At 43.6% G+C, this 23192-nt stretch overlaps 2 protein-coding genes across 5 annotated transcripts in view; both read left to right on the top strand.

The window, feature by feature from the left end:
• Window positions 1–823: 823 nt before the first annotated feature.
• Window positions 824–4452, top strand: zcchc10 (zinc finger, CCHC domain containing 10). The gene is made up of 4 exons (XM_063202288.1): window positions 824–944; window positions 2487–2645; window positions 2743–2793; window positions 3052–4452. The coding sequence occupies exons 1-4, from the start codon at window positions 904–906 to the stop codon at window positions 3311–3313; spliced, it is 513 nt and encodes a 170-aa protein (XP_063058358.1). The 5' UTR covers window positions 824–903; the 3' UTR covers window positions 3314–4452.
• Window positions 4453–9251: 4799 nt separating this feature from the next.
• aff4 (AF4/FMR2 family, member 4) overlaps window positions 9252–23192 on the top strand; it is a 58683-nt gene continuing 44742 nt past the window's right edge. For all 4 annotated transcript variants that reach the window (XM_063202678.1, XM_063202677.1, XM_063202676.1 and 1 more), the window contains exon 1: window positions 9252–9532. The gene's annotated coding sequence lies outside the window, so the exon portion shown is untranslated. The remainder of the gene's footprint in view (window positions 9533–23192) is intronic.

Genomic DNA, 23192 nt, shown 5'->3' with positions numbered 1-23192 from the left:
GTAGAGAAATATGTATTATATTACATGATGTATGCTTGCGGCACCCTGGTTGAGAAACACTGATCTAATCACACACAGCTCCAGGGGCTGTAACCAATAGCCTACCCTGAACCTAAATACCTGTGAGTGGCTTTGTATAAAACCATCAGCTCCTCTGATATTATTGGACTATTGAACAAAGAGAAGACACCGGAGCAGCTCAGATGGAATGTTTTTTCTTTTTAATTCAAGTGCACAACATGTTAGGGACTAACGTTTCGATGGCAAGCCATCTTCATCAGAGTCAACTGAGCGAGGGTGGATTCATGGACGGGCCCAAGCCCAGGGGGCACAGGTCCCAAGGACCATGGAGCAACGGACCCCACCACAGCCCAACACACACACACGCACGCACGCACGCACGCACGCACGCACACACACACACACACGCACGCACGCACGCACACACACACACACACACACACACACACACACACACACACACACACACACACACACACACACACACACACACACACACACACACACACACAGAGATGACTATTATACAACACACATACATATAGGAATTTGCATTATTTCCATATTATTGATGTGTACTATTTATAATATTCCTATGCCTGACTTCCTTCAAGGTCTCTTGCGTTGTCTCATGTTGTACAAGTAGGGGCAGGTTGAAAGGAAGGTCTGGGGTTTGCAAACCATTTATTTATTTATTTAGTCCTGGTGTACTTTGTTCCTTTATTCAGCCCCAGATAGATTTGGTAGTTACATGCGATTATATGTTTAGGAGTAGGCCTACCTGTGTGCGTGTCACTTTACCGCTTAGCCAGTAGGCGGCGATACTCACGTCTATCTTCAACCCTGCAGCATCTGTAGGACCGCAGAAGGACCTTTGTCAACATGGCGACTCCAATGCATCGGCTCATTGCTAGACGGCTAGCGTAAGTGAAAAACTATGATTTATTATATTTGCCTAATTTCTCTTCTCCGCTGAGTAATGTCTACTTAAGTGAGAACAGATGTCTAGAGTTTGGTGTTTGGAAAGTTGCTCACCTTGTCGCTTTTCAAACACAGACAGAAGCAACAGCTCGTAGGCTAACGAGGCGGACGGCTAATGTGGGCATTGTGAAGTTGTTCCTACTTACTTCATTATTTTCCCCTTCTCGGTGAAAAAGGGCGAGTTCACTATAGACGGCTCCCGAAAGTTAGTGTTTAAAGTAAATAGTGTAATGCTGAAGGGGAAGCCTTGGAAAGGAAATTAACATAACAAATATTGGTCCCATGATCTTCTTCAGATGGTTGATCTGGATATGAACTTGATGTACTGTATGTAGCGCAGCCCCAGTGGTGCAGTAGTCTACGTAGAACACAGGTATACAGTATACCCACTTCATAATTTTAGAGATTTCACTCGTATACCCACCTAAAATTGATTGATCCATTATTTAGAATAGCACAAATATATGCAGTATACCCACCTCAATATGCTCAAATATACAGGGCTGATAGTATTCAGGCTCCATGCCTGATCGCAGGCTTGACAGAGTTTGCAAAAATTAAAACATTGATAACAATTAGCCATTAGGTCAATCTCATCTCAGAAAGTGTTACAGGTTCAGGGTTTTCTTCTACCATCAGGCTTGAATAATGGTCATACACAGGCTATTACATGTTGGAATAATGTGTCAAAATAGGCCTACGTTATGTCACTATGCAGTATCTTGTCGTCGTCGTTAGAGCAGGGAAAAAGTTTAGGCTCAGGATTTTTTTTCACTATCACCCCTGAATATACAGTATACTCACAACAAAAAAGTAGACTACACCACTGTGTAGCCCCTTAATGCACACCTTAACTCCAGTGGCACGCTGTAATATACATTGAAAAGTTAACTACCATAGTTAGTAGGGCTGGGTATTGCAGCCGTGTTCCTGTATCGATTCGATTTCGATTCTTAGGGCTTTGAATCGATTAATCACGATTCGATTCGATTCAATTCGATTCACTCCGAATCGATTCAATCCGTTCCGTTTTTGGTGCAAGGATTTCCCCCAAAAGATGCTGTTGCCTATTTTTATATAAAAATGTCAAAGGGCTGTGGCTTGACAGTGTTAACAGATTGCTATTTTGTAATAAGTAGGCCTAGGCCTAATTGACTAATACCTACTGGGTATTTTCCATAGACCTAAATGAAACAAAAAGAACAAAAAGAAAAAGAGCAAAAAAATCGATTTTGTGCCCTGTGAATCGATTATGTGAATTTTAAATGATATCGATCGATTATCGATTGAATCGATTATTTTACCCAGCCCTAATAGTTAGTACTGCAATACTATGACATAACACAGGGCCTTTGGTAATGCACTACGACTTGATCATGGCCATTCTGGTAACAGCAAATTTATAATGCGTGTTTATAATAATGTGTCTTAACGGTTTAATTGTATTCTGTTCTCTATCTCTCTTTATGTGACTGTGGAAACAGGGAAGCCAACAAGCAGAATGTGAAATGCCAGAAATGTCTGGAGATGGGCCACTGGACGTACGAATGCAAAGGCAAGAGGAAATACCTGTACCGACCCTCCAGGACCGCGGAGATGAAGAAGAAGATAAAGGAGGAGGAGAACAAACAAGTTAATGTCATGTAAGTAGGAGAAAGAGAGAGAGAGAGAGAGAGAGAGAGAGAGAGAGAGAAAGAGATTTGTACAACTCCCTTACTGTTCTGTTCTCCTTTCTTACAGACCGCAGGTGGGAGAAGTCACAGAGAAAAAGAAAAAGAAGAGGAGAAAGAAGTAATGAGACCTTTTTATGTCATTTGACAAGTCATTTAAATTGTATTCATTTGAAACTTTCCTAATGCTGACCTTTGGCATCAACACCTCTCTCTCTCTCTCTCTCTCTCTCTCTCTCTCTCTCTCTCTCTCTCTCTGTCTCTGTCTGTCTCTCTCTCTCTCTCTCTCTCTCTCTGTCCTCTCTCTCTCTGTCTCTGTCTGTCTCTCTCTCTCTCTCTCTCTCTCTCTCTCTCTCTCTCTCTCTCTCTCTCTCTCTAGGGAGAAAGAGCAGAACAGCTCCACTGGCGTGAGTAGTGACTCTGACAGTTCGGATAGTGAGTCTTCATCCGACAGCAGCTCCTCCTCTAGTTCCTCTTCCTCATCTGACGACAGCAGCAGTGACAGCGACGACAGCTCTTCCTCCTCCTCCTCCTCCTCCTCCTCGTCCTCCAGCAGCAGCTCCAGCTCCGACTCCGATTCAGACTCGTCCAGCAGCAGCTCAGACGAGGGCCCGCCCGTCAAGAAGAAAAAGAAGAAATGAGAGACTCAGAGGCCCCCTTTCCATACCTAACCTCCAGCCCTCTCCAGCCCCCTTTCCATACCTAACCTCCAGTCCTCTCCTTTTACTTGTGCCCTTGTGCTTCACTGACACCCTGCTGCCTCCTCCCCTCTGCTGTCAGCCCTGGGGTGTGTTTCTCAAAACCAAAGTTGCTAACTACATTAGCTACTTTGCTGTTTTCAATGCATTTTCCCATTGGCAACTACCGAAGTTGCTAACAGGCTAACAACTTCTCTTTTGAGAAACTCACCCCTGGCCACACCCACTTCGGCCCATTCAGCTAGGAGGACTTTTACCTCTTCAGCATCTCCATGGCAAATGAGAACATCTCCTTTTTGAATCGTGCTGTTACGAGATGTTGAATAAAACTTCTACAGTCAATGACCTCTTGCCTCGCACCACAAGGCCACAAGCGAAAGAGGAGGATGCGAGGTTGGATAGTGAAAGGGACACAGTACCGTGATTCCTTTCTAACTTTTGCATTTCCTGTGTGTGTGTGTGTGTGTGTGTGTGTGTGTGTGTGTGTGTGTGTGTGTGTGTGTGTGTGTGTGTGTGTGTGTGTGTGTGTGTGTGTGTGGGTGAAAGCGTGTGCTCGCGATTGTGCACCACCGATTTGATCTGCTTAAAATTGATGCCTCGCACATGACAAAATGTATTGTACCTTTTTAGTGAGCATTTGCGCTGCATTCAATTTGATCGCACTTCAGAGATGCATAATCACAAGCACAGTCTTTACTTCCATTGATATAGTAATACTGCTCTCAGTCAGTTTTTGAAATGAATGGACGGCATCTGATGACTGCAGTGTTGGCCTCTTCATAGAGACGTCTAGAGAGCTCCACATGTTTAGACTGCTGTTGGCCTGTTCATAGAGACGTCTAGAGAGCTCCACATGTTTAGACTGCAGTGTTGGCCTCTTCATAGAGACGTCTAGAGAGCTCCACATGTTTAGACTGCTGTTGGCCTGTTCATAGAGACGTCTAGAGAGCTGCATCTGCTGACTGCAGTTCATAGAGACGTCGAGAGAGCTCCTCGTTTAGGACTCTTACTTTACTTCTCCTCCCCTTTTTGTTTTAATGAATCTTGTTTTTCCCTTTTAAATAAAAGCTATATGGTTTTTACCTCCTGATTGTTTTGTATGATTGCTCTGTCCAGTTGGAAACAAACATGGAATGACGATTGACTTTTCTTAGATTCTTTTTTTTTCTCCAAATTTGAAACCTGAGGCTGATGGGCCAGGTGTCTAGAGTAGTGATGGGATTTTCGGCTCTTCTTTGAGATGCGGTTCTATTGGCTCTTCTTTCAGATGCGGTTCTATCATAGAGGTAGAAAATAACACTAGAGAGGACCCCGCCCCCTTTTTACGGCAATCTGTAGCGGCCATTATCTGTAGGTAGATCAGATAAATGGAAATTAACGGAGAACGAGGCTCATCTCTGTCAAGAATGGCTCAATCATGTGAAAATGTCCATCAACACACTATACAAGGACAATAGTTGAAGTTTGTTGCTAACTATGTTCATAAAAGATATGATTTGATTTTTGAATGTATTTTATCGACTCTTATGATTTAAGTAGATATTTAGCCTGACATTTTAAATCTGGTCTTTGATTAAAGTGTTACTTCATATTTACAGAGTTTTAGTTAATTTCTTGACAGGGGTGGGCGTGTTCTCCATTGACTTGCATTGCCTGAAAGTACCTACACTACCTACGGAAGTTGGGAAGCTCCAGCTGCCATTTCCCAGTGCTGTCACAGATTACTGTGTCCTCTCTAGTGTTATTTTCTACCTCTATGGTATCTATTGGCTCTTCTTTCAGATGCGGTTCTATTGGCTCTTCTGTGAGATGCGGTTCTATTGGCTCTTCTTTCAGATGCGGTTCTATTGGCTCTTCTTTCAGATGCGGTTCTATTGGCTCTTCTTACTATGGAGAGCTGGCTCTTTTGGCTCCCAAACGGCTGCCTATATATATGTTTACATAATTAATAAATTATTGACATTGTGAAGCACTGTAGTGGGCAGTATATACTGTGTGAAAGCCTTTATGAAAAACACTTTTATCATAATCAGTCGTTAATCACTCAACATACCCAAATACAAAGTAAATTAAAACCCAAAACGGCTCCCATTGCAGAGCTGGTCGTTCACTTCAAAGAGCCGGCTCTTAGAGCTGAACGGTTTGCGAGTCGCGACCGACACATCACTAGTCTAGAGAGACAGATGTGGTGAAGTGTATGTTTGAGGAGTTACCCAGGCCACGATGTGGAAATATAACTTACTTGAAGTGGTCCACAAGAATCTAGGACTGTGTTCTGTTGCAGTATTGCCAGACGGAGCTGTTTCCCGCCCAGTTGGGCTGCTTAGGATGGGCGTCTGTGGGTAAAAATGGGTTAAAAGGACATTTGGGTGTTTTTTCTGCACACTTATGGCCATAGAAATCAGTTATGGTTTATTTGAGTAGGGACAAATACACATCATGTAGGCTGTACAACAACATAACAGATAAGTATCATAGCATTTGTAGCCATAGGCTAATTTCCAATGCCCGTCCTAGAATCAATAGAATCCAGTTCATATTGGGGAGGATTTTTGCCTCCAGGTGGGTCTTGAGCATTATTTGGGCTGGAAATCATCAGTTTCATCTGGCAACCCTGTTACTTGGGGTGGTCTGTTTGCCATATACACCAGTCTGGAGACTGAAGACCGAATAAGGAGAAAGTATTTTTGGAAAACCATAATTGGTCAAAAATGGTTACATGTTTGATCTGATAGAGAAAACACGACACTTTAAAAAAAATAAAATAAATGATGTTGGGTGATGTCAGATTTGTGAGTTGGGTGAGTGTTTACTGCCAGGTCTGTCTGACCGTGCTGAAGTGTCCTTGCAAGGGGTATGCCACTATTTTGGGGCTTAATACAGTTAAAATCGTTGGCTGGGGTTTATAAAGGTGGTAAAGTGTCTTATTTTTCATGTTAAGCGTTGTCTTGCTTTAAGACAAGTTAGAAGAGGGAGTATGTCGCTAAGCTAGTGAAAGTCAATGGATCCGTGTAGCATTGCTACATGCTACACGGATCCATTGACTTTCACTAGCTTAGCGACATGCTCCCTCTTTTAACTTGTCTTAAAACAAGACAACGGCTTACATGAAAAATAAGACACTACCACCCTGGCCAACGATTTTAACTGTGTTAAGCTCCAAAATAGTGGCATACCCCTTTAAGGTAATCGACTGAAGCCCTTATAGCTCCCTAGATGCTGGACTGCATGCTGCCTTTGCAGTGTAAGACTTCATCAGGAAAGGTGCTTTGGTTAATGTAGACTACAGTAAAGTGTACATGATGTCCTTGGGATATTGAAAGGCTGGAATATTAAAAAAAAAAATTTAAATGATACTGCCTCTGTTCAGTTCATAAAATAAAAGCAGTTGCCTTGAGGCTGGGATTTTAGGTCTACTTGTATACTGTATACTCTTCTGTTGCTTCGTCACATAAATGTTGTTCTGAAATATTGCAATCTGTGTACCTAACTACTCATTCATTATTTGGTTGGCGACATCACATATTGTTTGCTTTCTTAGCAGAGGAAAAGTTGTAATGATTTTAAACATCACTTAAATCATTACAAATAGAAACATGTATTGCATAGCAATAATCCATTTCATGCATTGCAAATTAGGCAGGATTATTACTGCGCTATCATTTTTTGTAATTATGACAATAGATTTCCAAAATATTTTACAATATTCAGATGCTGCTTTGAGAACATCAGTACTTTGTAACTAAGGCCATACTGCATCTGTAACTGCTTTGGCATGTTCCTCCTTTATCCACTAGGAGGTGCTGTAAACAAACAAAAGGCAGAGCCGTATATAAAGACAAAAGTCTGAAAAGGGCCAAAGTTTCAAATATACAATGTATCAAATTGAATGGAAACAAATAGGCCTAACTCTTTTATTTAGATGTGTGTCCTCCATATGCAATATTCCACTGCGGTTCTGTTTTTGCCATTTATGCCCAATCAATGTGAGTGGATTGGTTACAACACTTTGCAAAGCCTCCAAGAGCCTCACTGCAATTAACCTACATTTGTTAGTGTGTGTGTGTGTGTGTGTGTGTGTGTGTGTGTGTGTGTGTGTGTGTGTGTGTGTGTGTGTGTGTGTGTGTGTGTGTGTGTCTGAGTGTGTGTCTGAGTGTGTGTGTGTGTGTGTGTGTGTGTGTGTGTGTGTCTGTGTGTGCGTGTGCGTGTGCGTGTGTGTTAGGGATTGGCAAAGCGTCCCAAATCACGATACACCTGCCACAATGTGATTCTATGAGGATGCATTGCGATTCATGTTACGATGCAATGTGATATTTACTTCAGCAAATGTGTAAAAATACAACTCATCTGTCAGGTGTAACATTCATCAGTCAATTCATTGCATCTAAGCATTTTAGCATCTGGGAGAGAGCTTCCATCACAACAGAAATATTACCCACCGACTGAATAAAATGAACTAATGCCTAGTGACAAATAGAATTTTATTATTGTGGTGGATTGTTTCTTATCAGTTATGACATCATTACAGGGGCGGGTCTACGGTCCAGTTCCGGGGGCCAGGGGTTATCAGCCCGCGGGTTGAAGACCAGTCTGTTATCAGTAAAGACACGTTCATTACCAACTGGACTCATTGGTATTTAATAACAGGACAATTATTATTAAACAATTGATTGTCATGAATAAATGTGATACATTGTCATGAATCATTGAAGTAGGCCTATATTTTGAAAATAGTCAATGCGATGCATTGTATAAATATTTTCTGTGCACCCCGTGTGTGTGTGTGTGTGTGTGTGTGTGTGTGTGTGTGTGTGTGTGTGTGTGTGTGTGTGTGTGTGTGTGTGTGTGTGTGTGTGTGTGTGTGTGTGTGTCAGGGACTGATTATAACACCATGGGCCCCTGGCCAGACAACTAGAAAGGGGCCCCCTCCATTCCATCATGACCATTACAAAAAGATTCGGTGGTTTAACCAAGATGTTTAACCAAGAGATAGTCTGTTGGGGATATGGGGGTTCCTCCCACAAGACATTTTGGGGGGAAAATCGGTAACTTAAAGTGTAATTTTAATTAGAGATGCACCAGATCCAAGATCCGGTTCCGGATCCGGCAGGATAATAGGGTTTTTCACAGGATCCGGATCCGGTTCCAGGATCCAGGATCCGGTAGCCGAGGCTTTTCAGTCAAAATAGTTTGAGCCAACGTGATAAAAAGGGCTAACGTGTGTGAGTAGGCTATGTGTTTCAACCCTTTCGTAGGATCCGGTATCCGGTTCCGGATCCGGCAGGATCTTAGGCAGTGGATCCGGTATCCGGCAGGATCCTAAAAATCAAGATCCGGTGCATCTCTAATTTTAATACCATACGAGAACATATCAACCATCATGAAGTGGGGATTCAGGCCCCCCTTGTACATTAGGCCCCTAGACCTGGTAGTGGTGTGTGTGTGTGTGTGTGTGTGTGTGTGTGTGTGTGTGTGTGTGTGTGTGTGTGTGTGTGTGTGTGTGTGTGTGTGTGTGTGTGTGTGTGTGTGTGTGTGTCTGTGTCTGTGTGTCTGTGTGTGGGCTACTTACACAATTGCATTTGCTATTAAAAGAAAGAAAGAAAGTCAGAAATAAACAAAAGCTTATTGCAAGATGGAAGCAACTATGACAGTCTTATGAAACACATTGAAAATGTGCTGGGGCTTGAAGATTGCAATGGCCGTCTTCACTACAGTGGCGACAAGCATAAAAGCAGAAATAACAGCGCACGTGTGTTCATGTGTGATAAAGAAAACATGTGATAACGCTCAAGTCCTGCGCTCGTGCGAGGGCTCCGAGGGGATGCGCGCTCCTGTACCGTGGTATGCGTCGTTGTCACGTGACCAAGTTCAGGAATCGAAATCAACCTCCCAGTCGCTGTAATCGACTGAGTCTCTTCTTGATTGTATTCTTCAGGTTTTGTTGGGAAAGTGTCCGGCAAAACAATGGCTATTATTACACGCCATCTCGCTTCATGGCTCACTTGAGATGGAGCCCAGTGAGCATTTTATCGTTATTTATGTTTTAAGGGATCGTTGATGACATTTTACTGAAGGTGTATCTGCTAAACTGGAAAGTGAAGAAAGACAAAGGGAAAGGCTTTCCAATAGCTAGAATGGTTTGGGCCTAAAAGAAGACAAGAGGTAAGACGACTTGGAATTATTTTAAGATTTGTTTTATATTTGTCTATACATGCAGCAAAATGACCATCTTTGTGCATCGCGTTTGTAAATACCTGAATGACCACCTAATCAAGCTGCTAACTTAGCTTGTGGGATTGATTTGCTAATTTAGCAGGCTAGCTTGTTAGCCACATTAGCTAGCTTGAGAGCCATTATGCTTCCCATAACTAGCGATGAATCAGAGGAAGCTAACGCGATGTGTTTTCTTGTTATGGGCTTCAAGCATAGGTATTTGGGCCCAATTCACCTGTCCACTCGCTTGGTGTTGTTAACTGGGTCAAACAATCGCTGATATTGAAATGATTGTATGGTATTGGGGTTAACGGTAAAGGGATAGGTGTCTACTCTGGAAAGGGAGATTTAGATCATGGATCAACTACACACCCGTTAGTGACCACAACTGTGTGTTACAGTAGTCTGTAGTTAGCTTTATTAGCTCTCTAGCACAGACACCTTCGCCTGTGTTGTTGTGTTTATCAACCTCCACTGGTCTACATTCTTGTCATTTGTCACAATTTAGTAATTGATGGGAACGTGTGTGTGATGGGCCTTGCTATTGTCGCTGAATAATTCGTTAAAAAGACAAATGTTAACTTCGTGATGTTTGAATTGCTTAGCAGTGAAGTAACACTGGCTACTAGCTAGCAGGAAACAAGTTGCAGCTAACGGAATGTTCACGTATGGGATCTAAGGATCTTCCTACTTGATAATGCGTATTTCAGTGGTTCATTGACGATATCAAGAATGATATCTGGCTGAATGACAATAGGTAATTTAATATAAAGCTATATGATGACCATCTCGGTATCGCAGGCGTTGATCACTGTTGTCGTTGTCAACAATCAAATCCCATCTACAATCTGTTTTCACACCTTAATACTACTGCAAACATAAACACGTTGACTCTGGATAAAGATGGCCATTGATGCATTCTACTGCATTGTTTTTGTTCCTGCTCGTAAATGAAGTGTGTTGCTATAAGTTTTGCATAGATGTTGTTCTATTTTGGTCGGAGAAAAAAGCCTGATAAAACATGAAGGCAACCTTGTCAGTCCATGCGGAATTGGAATAGGATACCGATCAATGTTTCAAGCTACTTGTAATAGTTGATGGCCATGAGTTTCCATGCTAAAGCTGTTTGGAAGTTCAGACAGCTGTAGGCGTCTCATAAGTTTTGACACTGAGGAAACAAAATGGCGAAACTCCAGGAAGTTCCATTCTGTAGCAAGTAGCTGCATGCCTACTTACCTAGACGACTTGAAGATGAGGTAGCAACTCTTCACTACTGGATGTACATGTTATGATGAAGCACAGCCTAAACCCATATCATGATTGTCCCTTTAGTTCAGCATTATAGTTTAAATAGATTTTCATGACATTTGAAGTATATAAAGGCATATTGTGGCCAGATGTTGCTGGAAAATTGCATCACATTGTGTGAATGCAAACTTGTCTTGTTTGTTGGGCTGATAGTTTGGTAGTGTGTTCTGTGATTGTTCATAGTTGGGCCTTTCTATTCAGTTGGAGATACTCAACTGTGTGGTCTGAAATAGCTACGTTTCAGTAGCATTTTCACTCTGCCCATTCAGTTGGAGACGGGACCTACTCAACTGTGTGGTCTGAAAAATATGCATGTTTTGAGTAGCCTCTTCACTCAGCTCAGAATAATGTGCTATCTTGAATACTGTTGTGATGAATCCTACAGGACTACACAATTCAATGGTGGTTTATTTAAGGTGTGTGTGTGTGTGTGTGTGTGTGTGTGTCTGTGTGTGTGTGTGTGTGTGTGTGTGTCTGTGTGTGTGTGTCTGTGTGTGTGTGTGTGTGTGTGTTGAGAGTAGTGATGTTGACTAATGGTGTCTAGACTGGGCTAGTGATGACTAAGAGGCTTGTTGCTGTATTGGAGAGTTCCACTTGTTCCCGTCAGACTCTCTGGTCTCGATGCCCATGCAGCTTCCGTTAACACCCCGCGTTTCCTCCAGCGTTACTGTCATCATCCAGCCCTTTACTCTGAAGACTGCTGTAGCCAGCCATGACTTTATGCATGTTGCTGTTTGGCTTGTGTGGCCTAGTGGCTAAGGAAATAGGCTTTAGATCAGAGGGTTGCAGGTTCGTATCCCACCTCCCTTCCGCTCCCTATCTCTTCCCATGACTGAGGAGTCCTTGAGCACCTAACCCCATACTGCTCCAGGGCCTGTAACCAATACCCTGTACGATAATAACTAAGTCACTTTGGATAAAAGTGTCAGTAAAGTGTAAGGTAGTGAGTGTGTGTAATGTGTGACTATGTCTTTGGGCCATGTCCGTAGCTCTGAGATGTGAAGCTGAGGTTTCCACTGGAGCTCTTCCTTCCTCACCCCTGTGGCTCCACAGGAACTCTGACCTCACCACCTGCCATGAGGCAAAAATATGCTGAACTTGTTTTCTTATGACCTTCTTCTGTATGAAGTGGACTGTGCTAAACGAATACAACTGGGCTTGCTATTGAAGTCATTGTGCCGCAGCTGAGAATGTCCTCAGCTATAAAGGCTGTAGATATGTATCTCATAAGCTGTGTAATGGGGGAGAACTGAAGAGTTCAATATTACAGATATCAAGTTGCTGAGTCTACCCTAAACTGTGCATTGTGTTTCTTTACAACTGAAGTAGAAGAAGACATCTCTTGTGCTGCATGTATTGATATCTTGAAGAAGACGTCTCTTGTTCTACATGTATTGATATCTTGTCATCACTGAAAGCTGCTGTCAGTTTGACTGAAGCACCTATTTTTCAGCTCAAATGACAGAATCTGATGTTTTCCACACAAGGTGCTGAGACTGAGGTTTCCGCTCAGCATTAGGCTATCTGGGTGCTGCGTATCCGCCATGTGGGTGCATGTCTTGCTATGAGAGCATGGGGACAGGATGGCGTATTACAGGGGTTCCCAGCTGTTTCAACTTGAGGCCCACTTGAAATTGTCAAAAATGTTCAGGGCCCATCTCTGACCCAATTAAGAATAAAACTCAAATAAATCAACAACAACAACAACACACACCAAAATATGATTATTATTTTTGGAAAATGATTTCAAGGCCCACTTGGAATGCCTTCAGGGCCCACCAGTGGGACCTGTCCCATAGGTTGGGAATCACTGGCGTATTAGATGGCTTTGTGCTATGAGCTCCTTGAGTCCCAGTGTTACTTTGAGGCCTGCCCCCGTCCTGTGGCTCCAGGTATTTTTCTAAAGGCATTGAGATGGGTATGGGAAGACATCATCACAAAATCAAATGTCTATAACATGTTAAATGTCTTGGCTTAGTCTGTGAGTATAGTCTCTCTCTCTCTCTTTCTCTCTCTCTCTCTCTCTCTCTCTCTCTCTCTCTCTCTCTCTCTCTCTCTCTCTCTCTCTCTCTCTCTCTCTCTCTCTCTCTCTCTCTCTCTCTCTCTCTCTCTCTGGACATTGACATGGTGTCTATATATAGTCTTGTTATCTCTGTGGTCTCAGTGTCAACATGTGCAGTGGGTTTCAGACTCCCAAACAGCTGTGTTACCTACAGTATATATGACTACATGGGCCCCAGTCTCCGAATGGAGCAGGATGTTTTTATAAGTAGTCCGCCTGTGTCCGGCACAGCATAGCACACTGATGGCCTGTCACTTTCAGGCCTGCTGTGCTGTCCAGGATGGCTGACCTGTGTGTGGAGGTCTGTGCAGGGGGGCTGAATTGGAGGAGCACAGTAAGGACATTAGGACATACAGGGGTTGAACAACATAACTGAGACACCTGTCATTTTAGTGTAGGAAGCTTCCTCTGGTATCCTCAGTAAATCCTGTTGGATGCGGTTCATCCTTCTTGGTGGTATGCAGACATTACCTTGGATACAGTGGCTCTTCATACATCACAACTACTTGCTATCTCGGTCAAAGATGCAACAGTTACATGCACACCGAGAATGTGTACTTTTTAAACTCTGATATGTCACCCATAATTGCACAGTTTTGAGCAAAGCTGTGTTCTTACCCTGCTAATTGAACCTTCACACTTCACTTTACAGGTGCAATGTGTAAATGAATGAAGTTTGCCCAAAAGGGTGTTCCACTTGAGCCATGAAACTTCGCACACTAAAATGACAGGTGTCTCAGTTATTTTGTCCAACCCCTGTAAGGGCATTGCAAAGGAAGCATGATGGCATTTGGCATTCGTAACATTTCACATGACGCCGCCATTGCAACATTCATATTACAGTTTCATTATTGCACACTCCCCCGTTGCAGCGCAGGCCAAACATAACTGGGGTGAGTTTCTCAAAAGAGAAGTTGTTAGCCTGTTAGCAACTTCGGTAGTTGCCAATGGGAAAATGCATTGAAAACAGCAAAGTAGCTACTGTAGTTAGCAACTTTGGTTTTGAGAAATTCACCCCTGGTGTTTCCCATCTGTGTGTGGCTGTATGAGTATGGGATTACTCAATTATATTGGCCTTCATGCAAAAGTTATAGTGAAGTAGCAGGAGTAAGAGAAGCAGTAGTAATGGTAGCAGCAGCAGCAGTTAGTAGTAACTGTCTTACCGGTGCTTTATTGTTGTATTATAATAAACTTTTGTGCTACAGATCTATATCACTGCATGACTATTTCGGGTTAATATTGAGCTAATTTCTCGTCATAGGACACTTGACTCAAATGGCATGGTGTGGTTGTATGTTTCTCCTTTAATAGAATTTTCAAATGTGGGTTTTTGGCCAGCATTAATGACCCTATTCTCTTAGCGGTACTGCGCACTGGCTGTACATTTTATACCGGTGCTGCGCACCTGTGCGCACCTGCCTGCACCTGCCTACTTTCTCCACTGAGTAACAGCAGTAGTAGTAGTAGCAGCAGCAGCAGCAGCAGCAGCAGCAGTAGTAGTAGGATATTGTGACGCATTGTACACCAGCAGCTCTCCAGTCAAAGTGTCCTCTGGAGCGCCGTGCAGGCAGGCAGCCAGCCTTGTTGTAACTGTGTCTACTTCATGAAGGCAGCCAGCCTTGTTGTAACTGTGTGTACTTCATGAAGTCAGCCAGCCTTGTTGTAACTGTGTGTACTTCATGAAGTCAGCCAGCCTGGTTGTAACTGTGTGTACTTCATGAAGGCAGCCAGCCTAGTTGTAACTGTGAGTGGGGTTGCATCATTCTGATGTAACGTGTGGGTGTACTTACTTACAAATGTATTTCCCCTCCACATCACATCACACCTGAACACAGCAGTTGGAATTCCATTCTACAACACCGCCAGAAATGCCGATCGCATTTTAATCACCATTGCATCCTTTTTGTCTGTAAGTTGGGCATAGTGTGTGCTATGTTTCTCAACCTTTTTTTAGGCGAGGCACCCTTTCAATTAATGAACATTTTCAAGGCACCCCAAACCAACAAGCCGTAACATGGCACCGCATCCGATACCACACAAGCTTAGAAAAGTAACACATTTGTAGACGTCACACGACCTACGTTCAAAGTTTCAGCTGACTGGGGCTCCTATATTTACTTTATTGTGCATAAATGGCAGATGAAAGATTCCACTGACTAACATTAATTTATCAATTTAGAAAAATATGTATTATATTACATAATTTATGTATCCGCCACGTTTCCGCCCCGGCACCCCTGAGGGGGGCCTGCGGCACCCCAGGGTGCCCCGGCACCCCTGTTGAGAAACACTGTATATGTTTACTGCAGTGTGCAATAATGTGTTTTGTGTTTGTGTAAACTGACACACATTCATTTCAAAACCAACAGAAAGCCCTTGTTTGAGTCTCCAGAATGTATTTTCCCACTACACACCACACCTGGAAGCTTAGCTTACCCAGACTGCACACCACACCTGTAAGCTTACCCAGACTAATGTGTCCCACTACACACCACACCTGGAAGCTTAGCTTACCCAGACTGCACACCACACCTGTAAGCTTACCCAGACTAATGTGTCCCCATTATGCTCCTATGTGCTCCACAGTTAGAAAGGCCCATATTGGACCCACCGTTAAATCTTTGTTCTTAAATCTCAACTGTGTGTCTTGGGCATAACGCTCATAGCCAAGTACATGGTCACAGGGTGTCCGCGGGGTCTAAAAATGTCTAAAATTACACATTATCCATTTTAGGCCTAAAAAAGTCTAAAATATAGGGATTTTTTGCACTTTAGTCTAAAATTGAGTTTGAGTAATTTAAGACCTACGTTTCAATGCAAAATATCGACAAAGGATTAATGTTTATTTGTTCTGTTTTGCTTTCATTTTACGTCCTTTTACACGCCGCTTTTTTCTGGTATTGTGGCAGTTATGGTCTGTGTAGTTCTACATGACATGTTGCTGTTTGCAACGTACAATAATAAAACTACAGATGTGATACGGAAATGTACTGTAGCTCCTCCTCCCCTTCCACCACGCAGTCTGACCAAAGATTCTCTATTCTGACTACTAGCCCACGTTAGTAGTGTTATATCTAGACGTTGTAAAAACGACATTGTGCGACGTTGCGGTGGCCATACATTAGATAACTAGGCTTCTTGACTGTCTTAAACACCTGGAAGAAGTTAACTAATGAGGGAAGTCAGTCACCACCTCATTGAAAAAGAACGGATTTCTATTTGGAAGGAAAGGTGTCGATTTAAAACAGAAGACAAATGTGACCGTGCAAGCCAAGGGAATATGTCAGCACCCGTGTGAATCGTTGCAGGTAAGAAGTGATTTTTAGTCCTTGCGGTGGTGATGGAATAGTCAGGTGTTGGCCGTGGCTTAGCAGTCTAGCGTAGTTGTTAGCCTCAAAGTTGGCGAAGCTTGATTGTGTCTGTGCGAGCAAAAGAGAGTAGCGACGGTGTGTGTGTGACTAATCTGAAATTATGAGCGAGTTAACAGTCGAATTCCCATGGAAGTGCCTTTGTTGTAGGCCTATTCTGTTTGATGCCTTGGTATTTTGTACTGGTTATGTGGTAGCAATTTGCAAACTGGTGGGCATTTGAGCTGTTACGGTCATGTTCACGCACAAACTTTTCGTTTGTGCTGTCAAATGCACTTCTCATTAGCTCTAGGTCCGTCAATGTTTGAAAGACCTCAGGAGTCAAAGCACATGAAACATATTATGCAATGGATAAGATATATGCTCTGTCGATGGATAATTTAGTTGTTATAACACCGTTTTGCGTTTTCTTTGTCTGCTGCTTCTGAATTGATCACCATTTAGCTTCACGTTATGCTGCTTGAAAATAAATATAGATCAAACGAGCGCTAGATTTTGAATACCGTAGCCAGCTGCGCACCGACTCTCATCCCGTGACAGAATCTTTCTCGCATCGCGCTCTCTTGAGCTGCCATGCAGGATCTCTGGTACAACCCACCTAAAACGAATATGGCATGAATCTTTGGATTGAGTGGCAAGGGCTGAGTTGGTCAACATTTCGAACTATTTTGTTATTAGTATTAACTGCCATAAGACGTTCTTTTGGACACCTCCAATAGATGAAACAAATAAACGTCATTTTATGGCAGCATTTTATGGCAGTACAGTAGTGGTGTTAGCTCATTTTCTGTTCTTCTATCTTGGTTAGGTCCTCTTGATTATAGGCTTGCACATATGGCATTCTTATTCACATTTAAAAACCTCAGTCAGTGCAATGTAAAGAGAGGCTGTTCACAATTGCTGGCTTTGATCACTTGAAATTGTGAAAGCGAACATTGCACCTTCTCACTGGTCATTTTTGATCAGATCTCTTTATGCTTATAATATGCACTATTGCATTCATTCAGATGCATAGGTGTGTGTGTGTGTGTGTGTGTGTGTGTGTGTGCGCGTGTGTGTGTGCGTGCGTGCGTGCGTGCGTGCGTGCGTGCGTGGTGTGTGCAGGGCCACTGACGGCTTTTAACGGGCCCGGGACTAAATCATCTGAAAGGGCCCCCCTCTCAATCAATACAATACAATTGGGTCCCAATTCTGGGGGCCCTCTTTCTCAGGGCCCGGGTCAACTATCCCCTTTGTCCCCCCCTGTCGGTCTGTGTGTGTGCGCGCGTGTGTCAATTGACCACAATCTGGCTTTATTTCATTTTTTAATACTCCGCGAAGGTCTAAAATTTTGCCCATGATGGTCTAAAAAAGGTCTAAAAAAGTCTAAAATTTCACTTGTTAAAACCTGCAGACACCCTGGGTCAACAATAACGCTGGCAGAAAAGCCCATATTTGGTCCACTGTTGAATCCCTTGTGTTTGTTCATAAGTGTGTGTTTATGAAGCATAGCCGAGTGCATGGTCAACAGCACTGGCAGGTAACCCAGTGTTTGAGTGGCCAGCGAGCCGTGTGTGTTTATTTTATTGGGCATAGTGCATGCTCGCCAACGCAGGAAGGAAGGGTCATATTGGAGTCGTGCATGTTTGCTGGGGGCAAAGTTCACCCACGTCTCAAAGTGCAACATGCGGCACTGCACTGCACTGCACTGCTCCCCTCTCTGCAACATGGCAACATGAGATGCCGAATAAGGAGCAACGTGGAAACATTTTTACCAGCCGGCATTTTGTCCTTTTGGGGGGGGGGCAATTTGTTGGTTGTTTTGTTAAGGGCAACTGAAATTGGTTAGGGAGGGGTCTGATTGGAGTCACGTGACGCGCTAGGGAATGGCTGCGTAAACCGACATTCCATCTTGACAATTATTATTTTAATTCGTATTACTGCTATTAAACGGAATTTGTTATAACGTGGGTAACCCTTGCCTACTGTTATGGCATCTCAATCGACAAAAGGCAAGTCAAGGGAGGGGTCTGATCCTAAGGATGAGGAGCAGCACGTCAGCCTGGAAACCGTTTCACCAGCTGGCGTTTTGTCGGGTTTTTAAAATGAAGTTGTTACTTTTGTTGTCAATGTTTGTTAAGAATTAGCCTAATATTGCAAAAAGGTCTTAACTGACAGGTTAGAGTGAGGGATGGGTTTGGTCTGGAGTCTGGACAGGGCTTAGCGTTGCCAAGTGTAGCAACAGCACTTCTGTTCTGTCTACGCAAATGCAAAAGAAAAGAGCCCAATTCCACCATATAAAACACATGCAGTGCATTTGTGTGCCATTCTCAGAACAGTGGGGCACTTGAAGGGCAGGCGTGCGGTCTGGGCCCTCTCTCCGCCCTCTCTCCGCCCTCTCTCCGCCCCCTCTCCACCCCCTCTCCGCCCTCTCTCCGCCCTCTGTATTAAATTCAGCTTAACATTCTCAACTCTGCTGGGGTCGCGGTGTAATGCAGGAGTGGGAAATCTATGCAGTTTTACATGACATATGGCATGTTGTGCAAAGCAATCTTCGAAATAACATTTGCAATACAATTGAGTTTTATATTCCTAGGAGACCTAGTGGAGGTGGGGTTGGTTGTAAAGATGGCCACCTTCAATACAGGCCTAAAGTGCCTAAAGGGGAAATCCTAGTATTGTGTTAATAGTACGGCCCTTGGAGGACTTGAACATTTGAAGTGGTCCTTCGAATGAAGAAGGGCTCCTCTCACCTGGTGTAGAGCGATGGCTTACATGGCCATGCTGGCCCCTTCCCAAGGCAACCCCCTACCCTACGCCAGGGCTTGACACTAACTTTGTTGCTTGCCTGCCATGTGGCTAGTGGTTTTCCTGAGTCACTAGCCATCCAGCTATTCTACTAGCCACAAATTTGAAATTATTATTTTTGTCTTTATCATGACGCTGTTCATCTAACCTCAGAAGAAGGTGTTAAGTTAAAGCAATCAGATGAGTGCATTGCTTTCTACATGGAAATAAATCAATCAAATAGAAACTGAGTAACTGAGCTTTTTCTTGAACTTAAATAGAAACAATTGATACACAAGACGTAAAATGCAGAATATATGCTATTCTGATATGTCACAACCTAGAATAAGCTACCTGCCAAATTGGCTACTGGCACTGTAATTGTTACTAGCCACAACCAAGTTTTACCAGCATTTGGCCGGTTGACAGGTGCCAGTGTGAAGCCCTACCCTACGCCAAGGAGAAATGTTCAGAATTATTAGTAACAACCCCCACCTTATGTACAGGTGTATTAGTGAGTGTTCTTTTCTAGAGTAAACATGTTGAGCTGGCTTAATGGCTTGTATGAAATCGGATAATAAGTCAGTAGCCTCATTCACAGCAGTTTGATCCAGAATGGTTTCCTTTATTGGCTTTATAAAGCACTGTGTTGGGCACACTTGTAGATCTGCATCAAAAGTATTCACATATGTGAGTGTTGTTTCTCTATAACAAATGAACACATTAGCCGCTGGTTATGTTATGTTTATACAACAGGAACATTAAGACTCCGGAATTATTCCACCAAATGTACACGTTAGCACTGAAGATTATCCCCAAATTATCATAACTGGGTTGGGATTAGAAGAAGTGTTTTCAGAACTCTAAAGCTCATTTGCATATACACACACCCCCCGAAAAAATCACAAACATACACACACACGCACGCGCGCACACAGTGACTAAAAAAAGAATAGCCGTTGGTTTTCAAAGTGTGTATGTGGCAAGGCCCCAACTGACTTTTGCCCTGGCCTCTGAACATGCTAATGAAGTGTGTGTGTGTGCGTGCGTGCATGCGTGTGTGTGTGCGTACGTGTGTGTACGTGTGTGTACGTGTGTGTACGTGTGTGTACGTGTGTGTACGTACGTGTACGTACGTGTGTACGTACGTGTACGTACGTGTGTGTGTGTGTGCGCGTGTGCGCGTATCCGTGTGTGCGCGTGTGTGCGCGTGTGTGCGTGTGCGTGTGTGTGTGTGTGTGTGCGTTGGCAGGGGTGAGGGGGCACCTCGCTGTGTCGTCTTCCCCTTTTCTGAAAACATGCAAATACAAATTCACTGTATTTTGGAACCGCTGCTATTCAGCCATAACAATTGTCAAAGCACAATGTAACACCACTAGTGAGATATACAGCTCTGGAGGACTCTGTGTTTGCAGCAGAGAGTGGTAGCAGGAAAGACATGGGAGTGAAGGAAGTACAGACCAGCAGCCATAGTAGTAGTAGCAATGCAGCTTTAAAGGGACAGTTTGGTCAATTTCAACATGCAGTTGTTTTGCTCACGCTACCCTTGACTTGTCAGTACCTGGTGATGCCACATTTTTCGGCTCAGCCCTTTCCGAGATATGAGCAATTCTAATGGGGGCAGCGTTTGTTTACATTTTTTAAAAATGAAACCTAGGCCAACTCCAAATATTTTCCCAAAAGGTACTGCTGTTTGCTAGTTGTCTGCTGATGTTTTATAACCTTTTGGATGTTTTTGGGAATAAATAAAAATGTTTTTTTGAAATGTAAACAAAGAGCTGCCCCCATTACAATGACCAGGATCTCGGAAACGGCTGAAGAAGAAAAAAAAAAATCTCAGGCACTGACAAGTCCAGGGTAGTGTGAGCATTACAACTGCATGTTGAAATTGACCAAACTGTCCCTTTAAAGCAGTAACTTACAGGCAAACGGCGGGGGCAGCAGGAGTGTTAGTTAGCTAGTTAGGTAGTGAGCTAGTTGGGTAGGTAGTTAGGTAGTTGGATAGTTAGTTAGTTAGTTAGAGATTTATTTGTCCTCATGAGGGAATTGTAATACTTGCATTTCACTCGCTGGTACCAGACGTGTCAGTCAGGCCTATCAAAAACAACAAAACCCCACAAGAAACACTAATATAAACCACGGAAAATTCATACGAGCACACACTACACTAGTAGTAGTAAGCTTAGTGGTGCAGCTTAGAAGAGGTTTAGTGCAGCAGCTGTAATGCTAGTACCCAGGGCTCTAAATGAACTGTTTTCCATCACCAGCCGAAATGGCTAATAGATGTTCACTTACTAGCCAAACACACACTCACTTACGGGTCAAATTGGCTAGCAAGTTGATCTTTTCTACCAGCCAAACAAATGTCACTAGCATTTGGCCGGTTGGCTAGTGTTAATTTAGAGCCCTGGTAGTAACAGTTGTAGTAATAGGTAGTGCAGTTTTTAAAGAAGTCTAGGTGAGCAGCCACAGTAGCAGCTTCAATATTAGTAGTAGTAATAGCAGCCACAGTAGCAGTTGTAATAGTAGTAATAGTAATGTCAGAGACAGTAGCAGCTGTAATGGTAGTAGTAGTAATAGTAGCCACACTAACAGCTGTAGTAGTACTAGGGTCATTTCACGTGAAATCAGACACTTTGGGACCCGACCGACCCGGATTTCAATCATACTTGGTGTGCCTTTTCAGTAGCAAGGTAGCACCCCAGAACTGCATTGGTTTGAATCTGACACTAATATTAAGGGAGAAACAGACTAGGAAAGGTTCACATGTGAGGGTAGGACACTATACATTCAGCCTTGAATATATCAGTCAGTGTTAGTCACAAAAAGATGCCTGTGGTGTTGTTTGAAAGCTCTTTTCTGGCTCTACATATTACACAGTCACCTTGGAATACAACTACTCTCAGAATATGAATTAGCCACTTAGCAGCAGTAATAGTAGTAGTAATAGTAGCCACAGTAACAGCAGTAATAGTAGTAGTGTAGTAGTAGCCACAGTAGCAGCAGTAATAGTAGTAGTAGTAATGGCAGAGACAGTAGCAGCAGTTATAGCAGTAGTAGTAATGGCAGAGACAGTAGCAGCTGTAATAGTAGCAGTAGTGTAGTAGTAATGGTAGAGCAGCTTTAAAAAAGTTGAGTCAGTTTAGTGCCCTGCGGTGGGGGAGGGGCAGTGTTTACTGGAAGGGACTCCGTGATTGGCCAAGCACTTCCCCAGAACGCTGACATCACTGGGGGATGAGGCTGACTTCCATAGAATAACATGCCCTTATAAGGGACAGCTGGGCCGGCCCACAGCACAGCAGAGGTAGGGAGGTAGGGAGGGAGAGAGGGAGAGAGAGAGGGAGAGGGGGAGAGGGGGGAGAGGGAGGAGGGAGGAGGCCAACCCAGGCCTAGGCTGACAGGACAGGCACTGCAACTTTGTAAAACTCTCTCTTTGACTGTGTCGTTGCAGAAGCACCTCTCAGTCTTACAAAGTTGCAGTGCACATGAAAAAACACTCCTCTTTGCCTCAGCCGTGACTGTGTAAATTGTAAAACTCTCTCTCTCTTTGTCTCAGCCTTGACTGTAACTTTGTGAAACTCTCTCTTTGCGTCAGACATGACTATGTAAATTGTAAAACTCTCTTATTGCCTCAGTGGTGGCTGTCGTTTCTGAGGCGCCTCTCAGCCGTTTCATGTGTATTATGCCTGAGTGATAATCAGCTGGTAGATGACTCGAGGCAGCATGAGACACTTCAAGGTGTTAATCGCCACTTGCGAAATGGGCGCACACTTGTCACAACAAGTTACCTAAATTATTGGATTAGCTTTTATTTTTAGGGCTGGGTCGGCGAGGGGGCGAGCGGGCGGGTAAGACGAAACTAGGCTTTTCCTCCGTGCAGAGTCAGAGTCGGAGTGAAACAGAGACGGAGGCATGTGAATGTGAGGTGGTCAGCGTGAGTCTATTGAAGTGCTACTGGGCTACTGAGTTCATAAAGGAGTCCTGTAGACCTGGCATTGTGGCCTACTGAGGAACCCCCCCACGGCTGATGCAGAATGGAACGCTCCACTAGCCGTGTCGTGTCGTGCAGTGTAGTGCAGTGCAGTGCAGTGGACACCTCCCCTCC

This window comes from Engraulis encrasicolus, chromosome 7 (assembly GCF_034702125.1).
Source record: "Engraulis encrasicolus isolate BLACKSEA-1 chromosome 7, IST_EnEncr_1.0, whole genome shotgun sequence".
In the NCBI taxonomy this organism is placed as follows: Eukaryota; Metazoa; Chordata; class Actinopteri; order Clupeiformes; family Engraulidae; genus Engraulis; species Engraulis encrasicolus.
Note: the sequence above shows the minus strand (reverse complement) of the source record. Positions and strands in the feature narration are given on the sequence as shown.

Bases quoted from the DNA above. Each gene is read 5' to 3' on its own strand.
- zcchc10 (XM_063202288.1), top strand. From the start codon at position 904: ATGGCGACTCCAATGCATCGGCTCATTGCTAGACGGCTAGC. The intron at 945-2,486 runs GTAAGTGAAAAA...CTGTGGAAACAG, and splicing joins CTCATTGCTAGACGGCTAGC to GGAAGCCAACAAGCAGAATG. The intron at 2,646-2,742 runs GTAAGTAGGAGA...CCTTTCTTACAG, and splicing joins AACAAACAAGTTAATGTCAT to ACCGCAGGTGGGAGAAGTCA.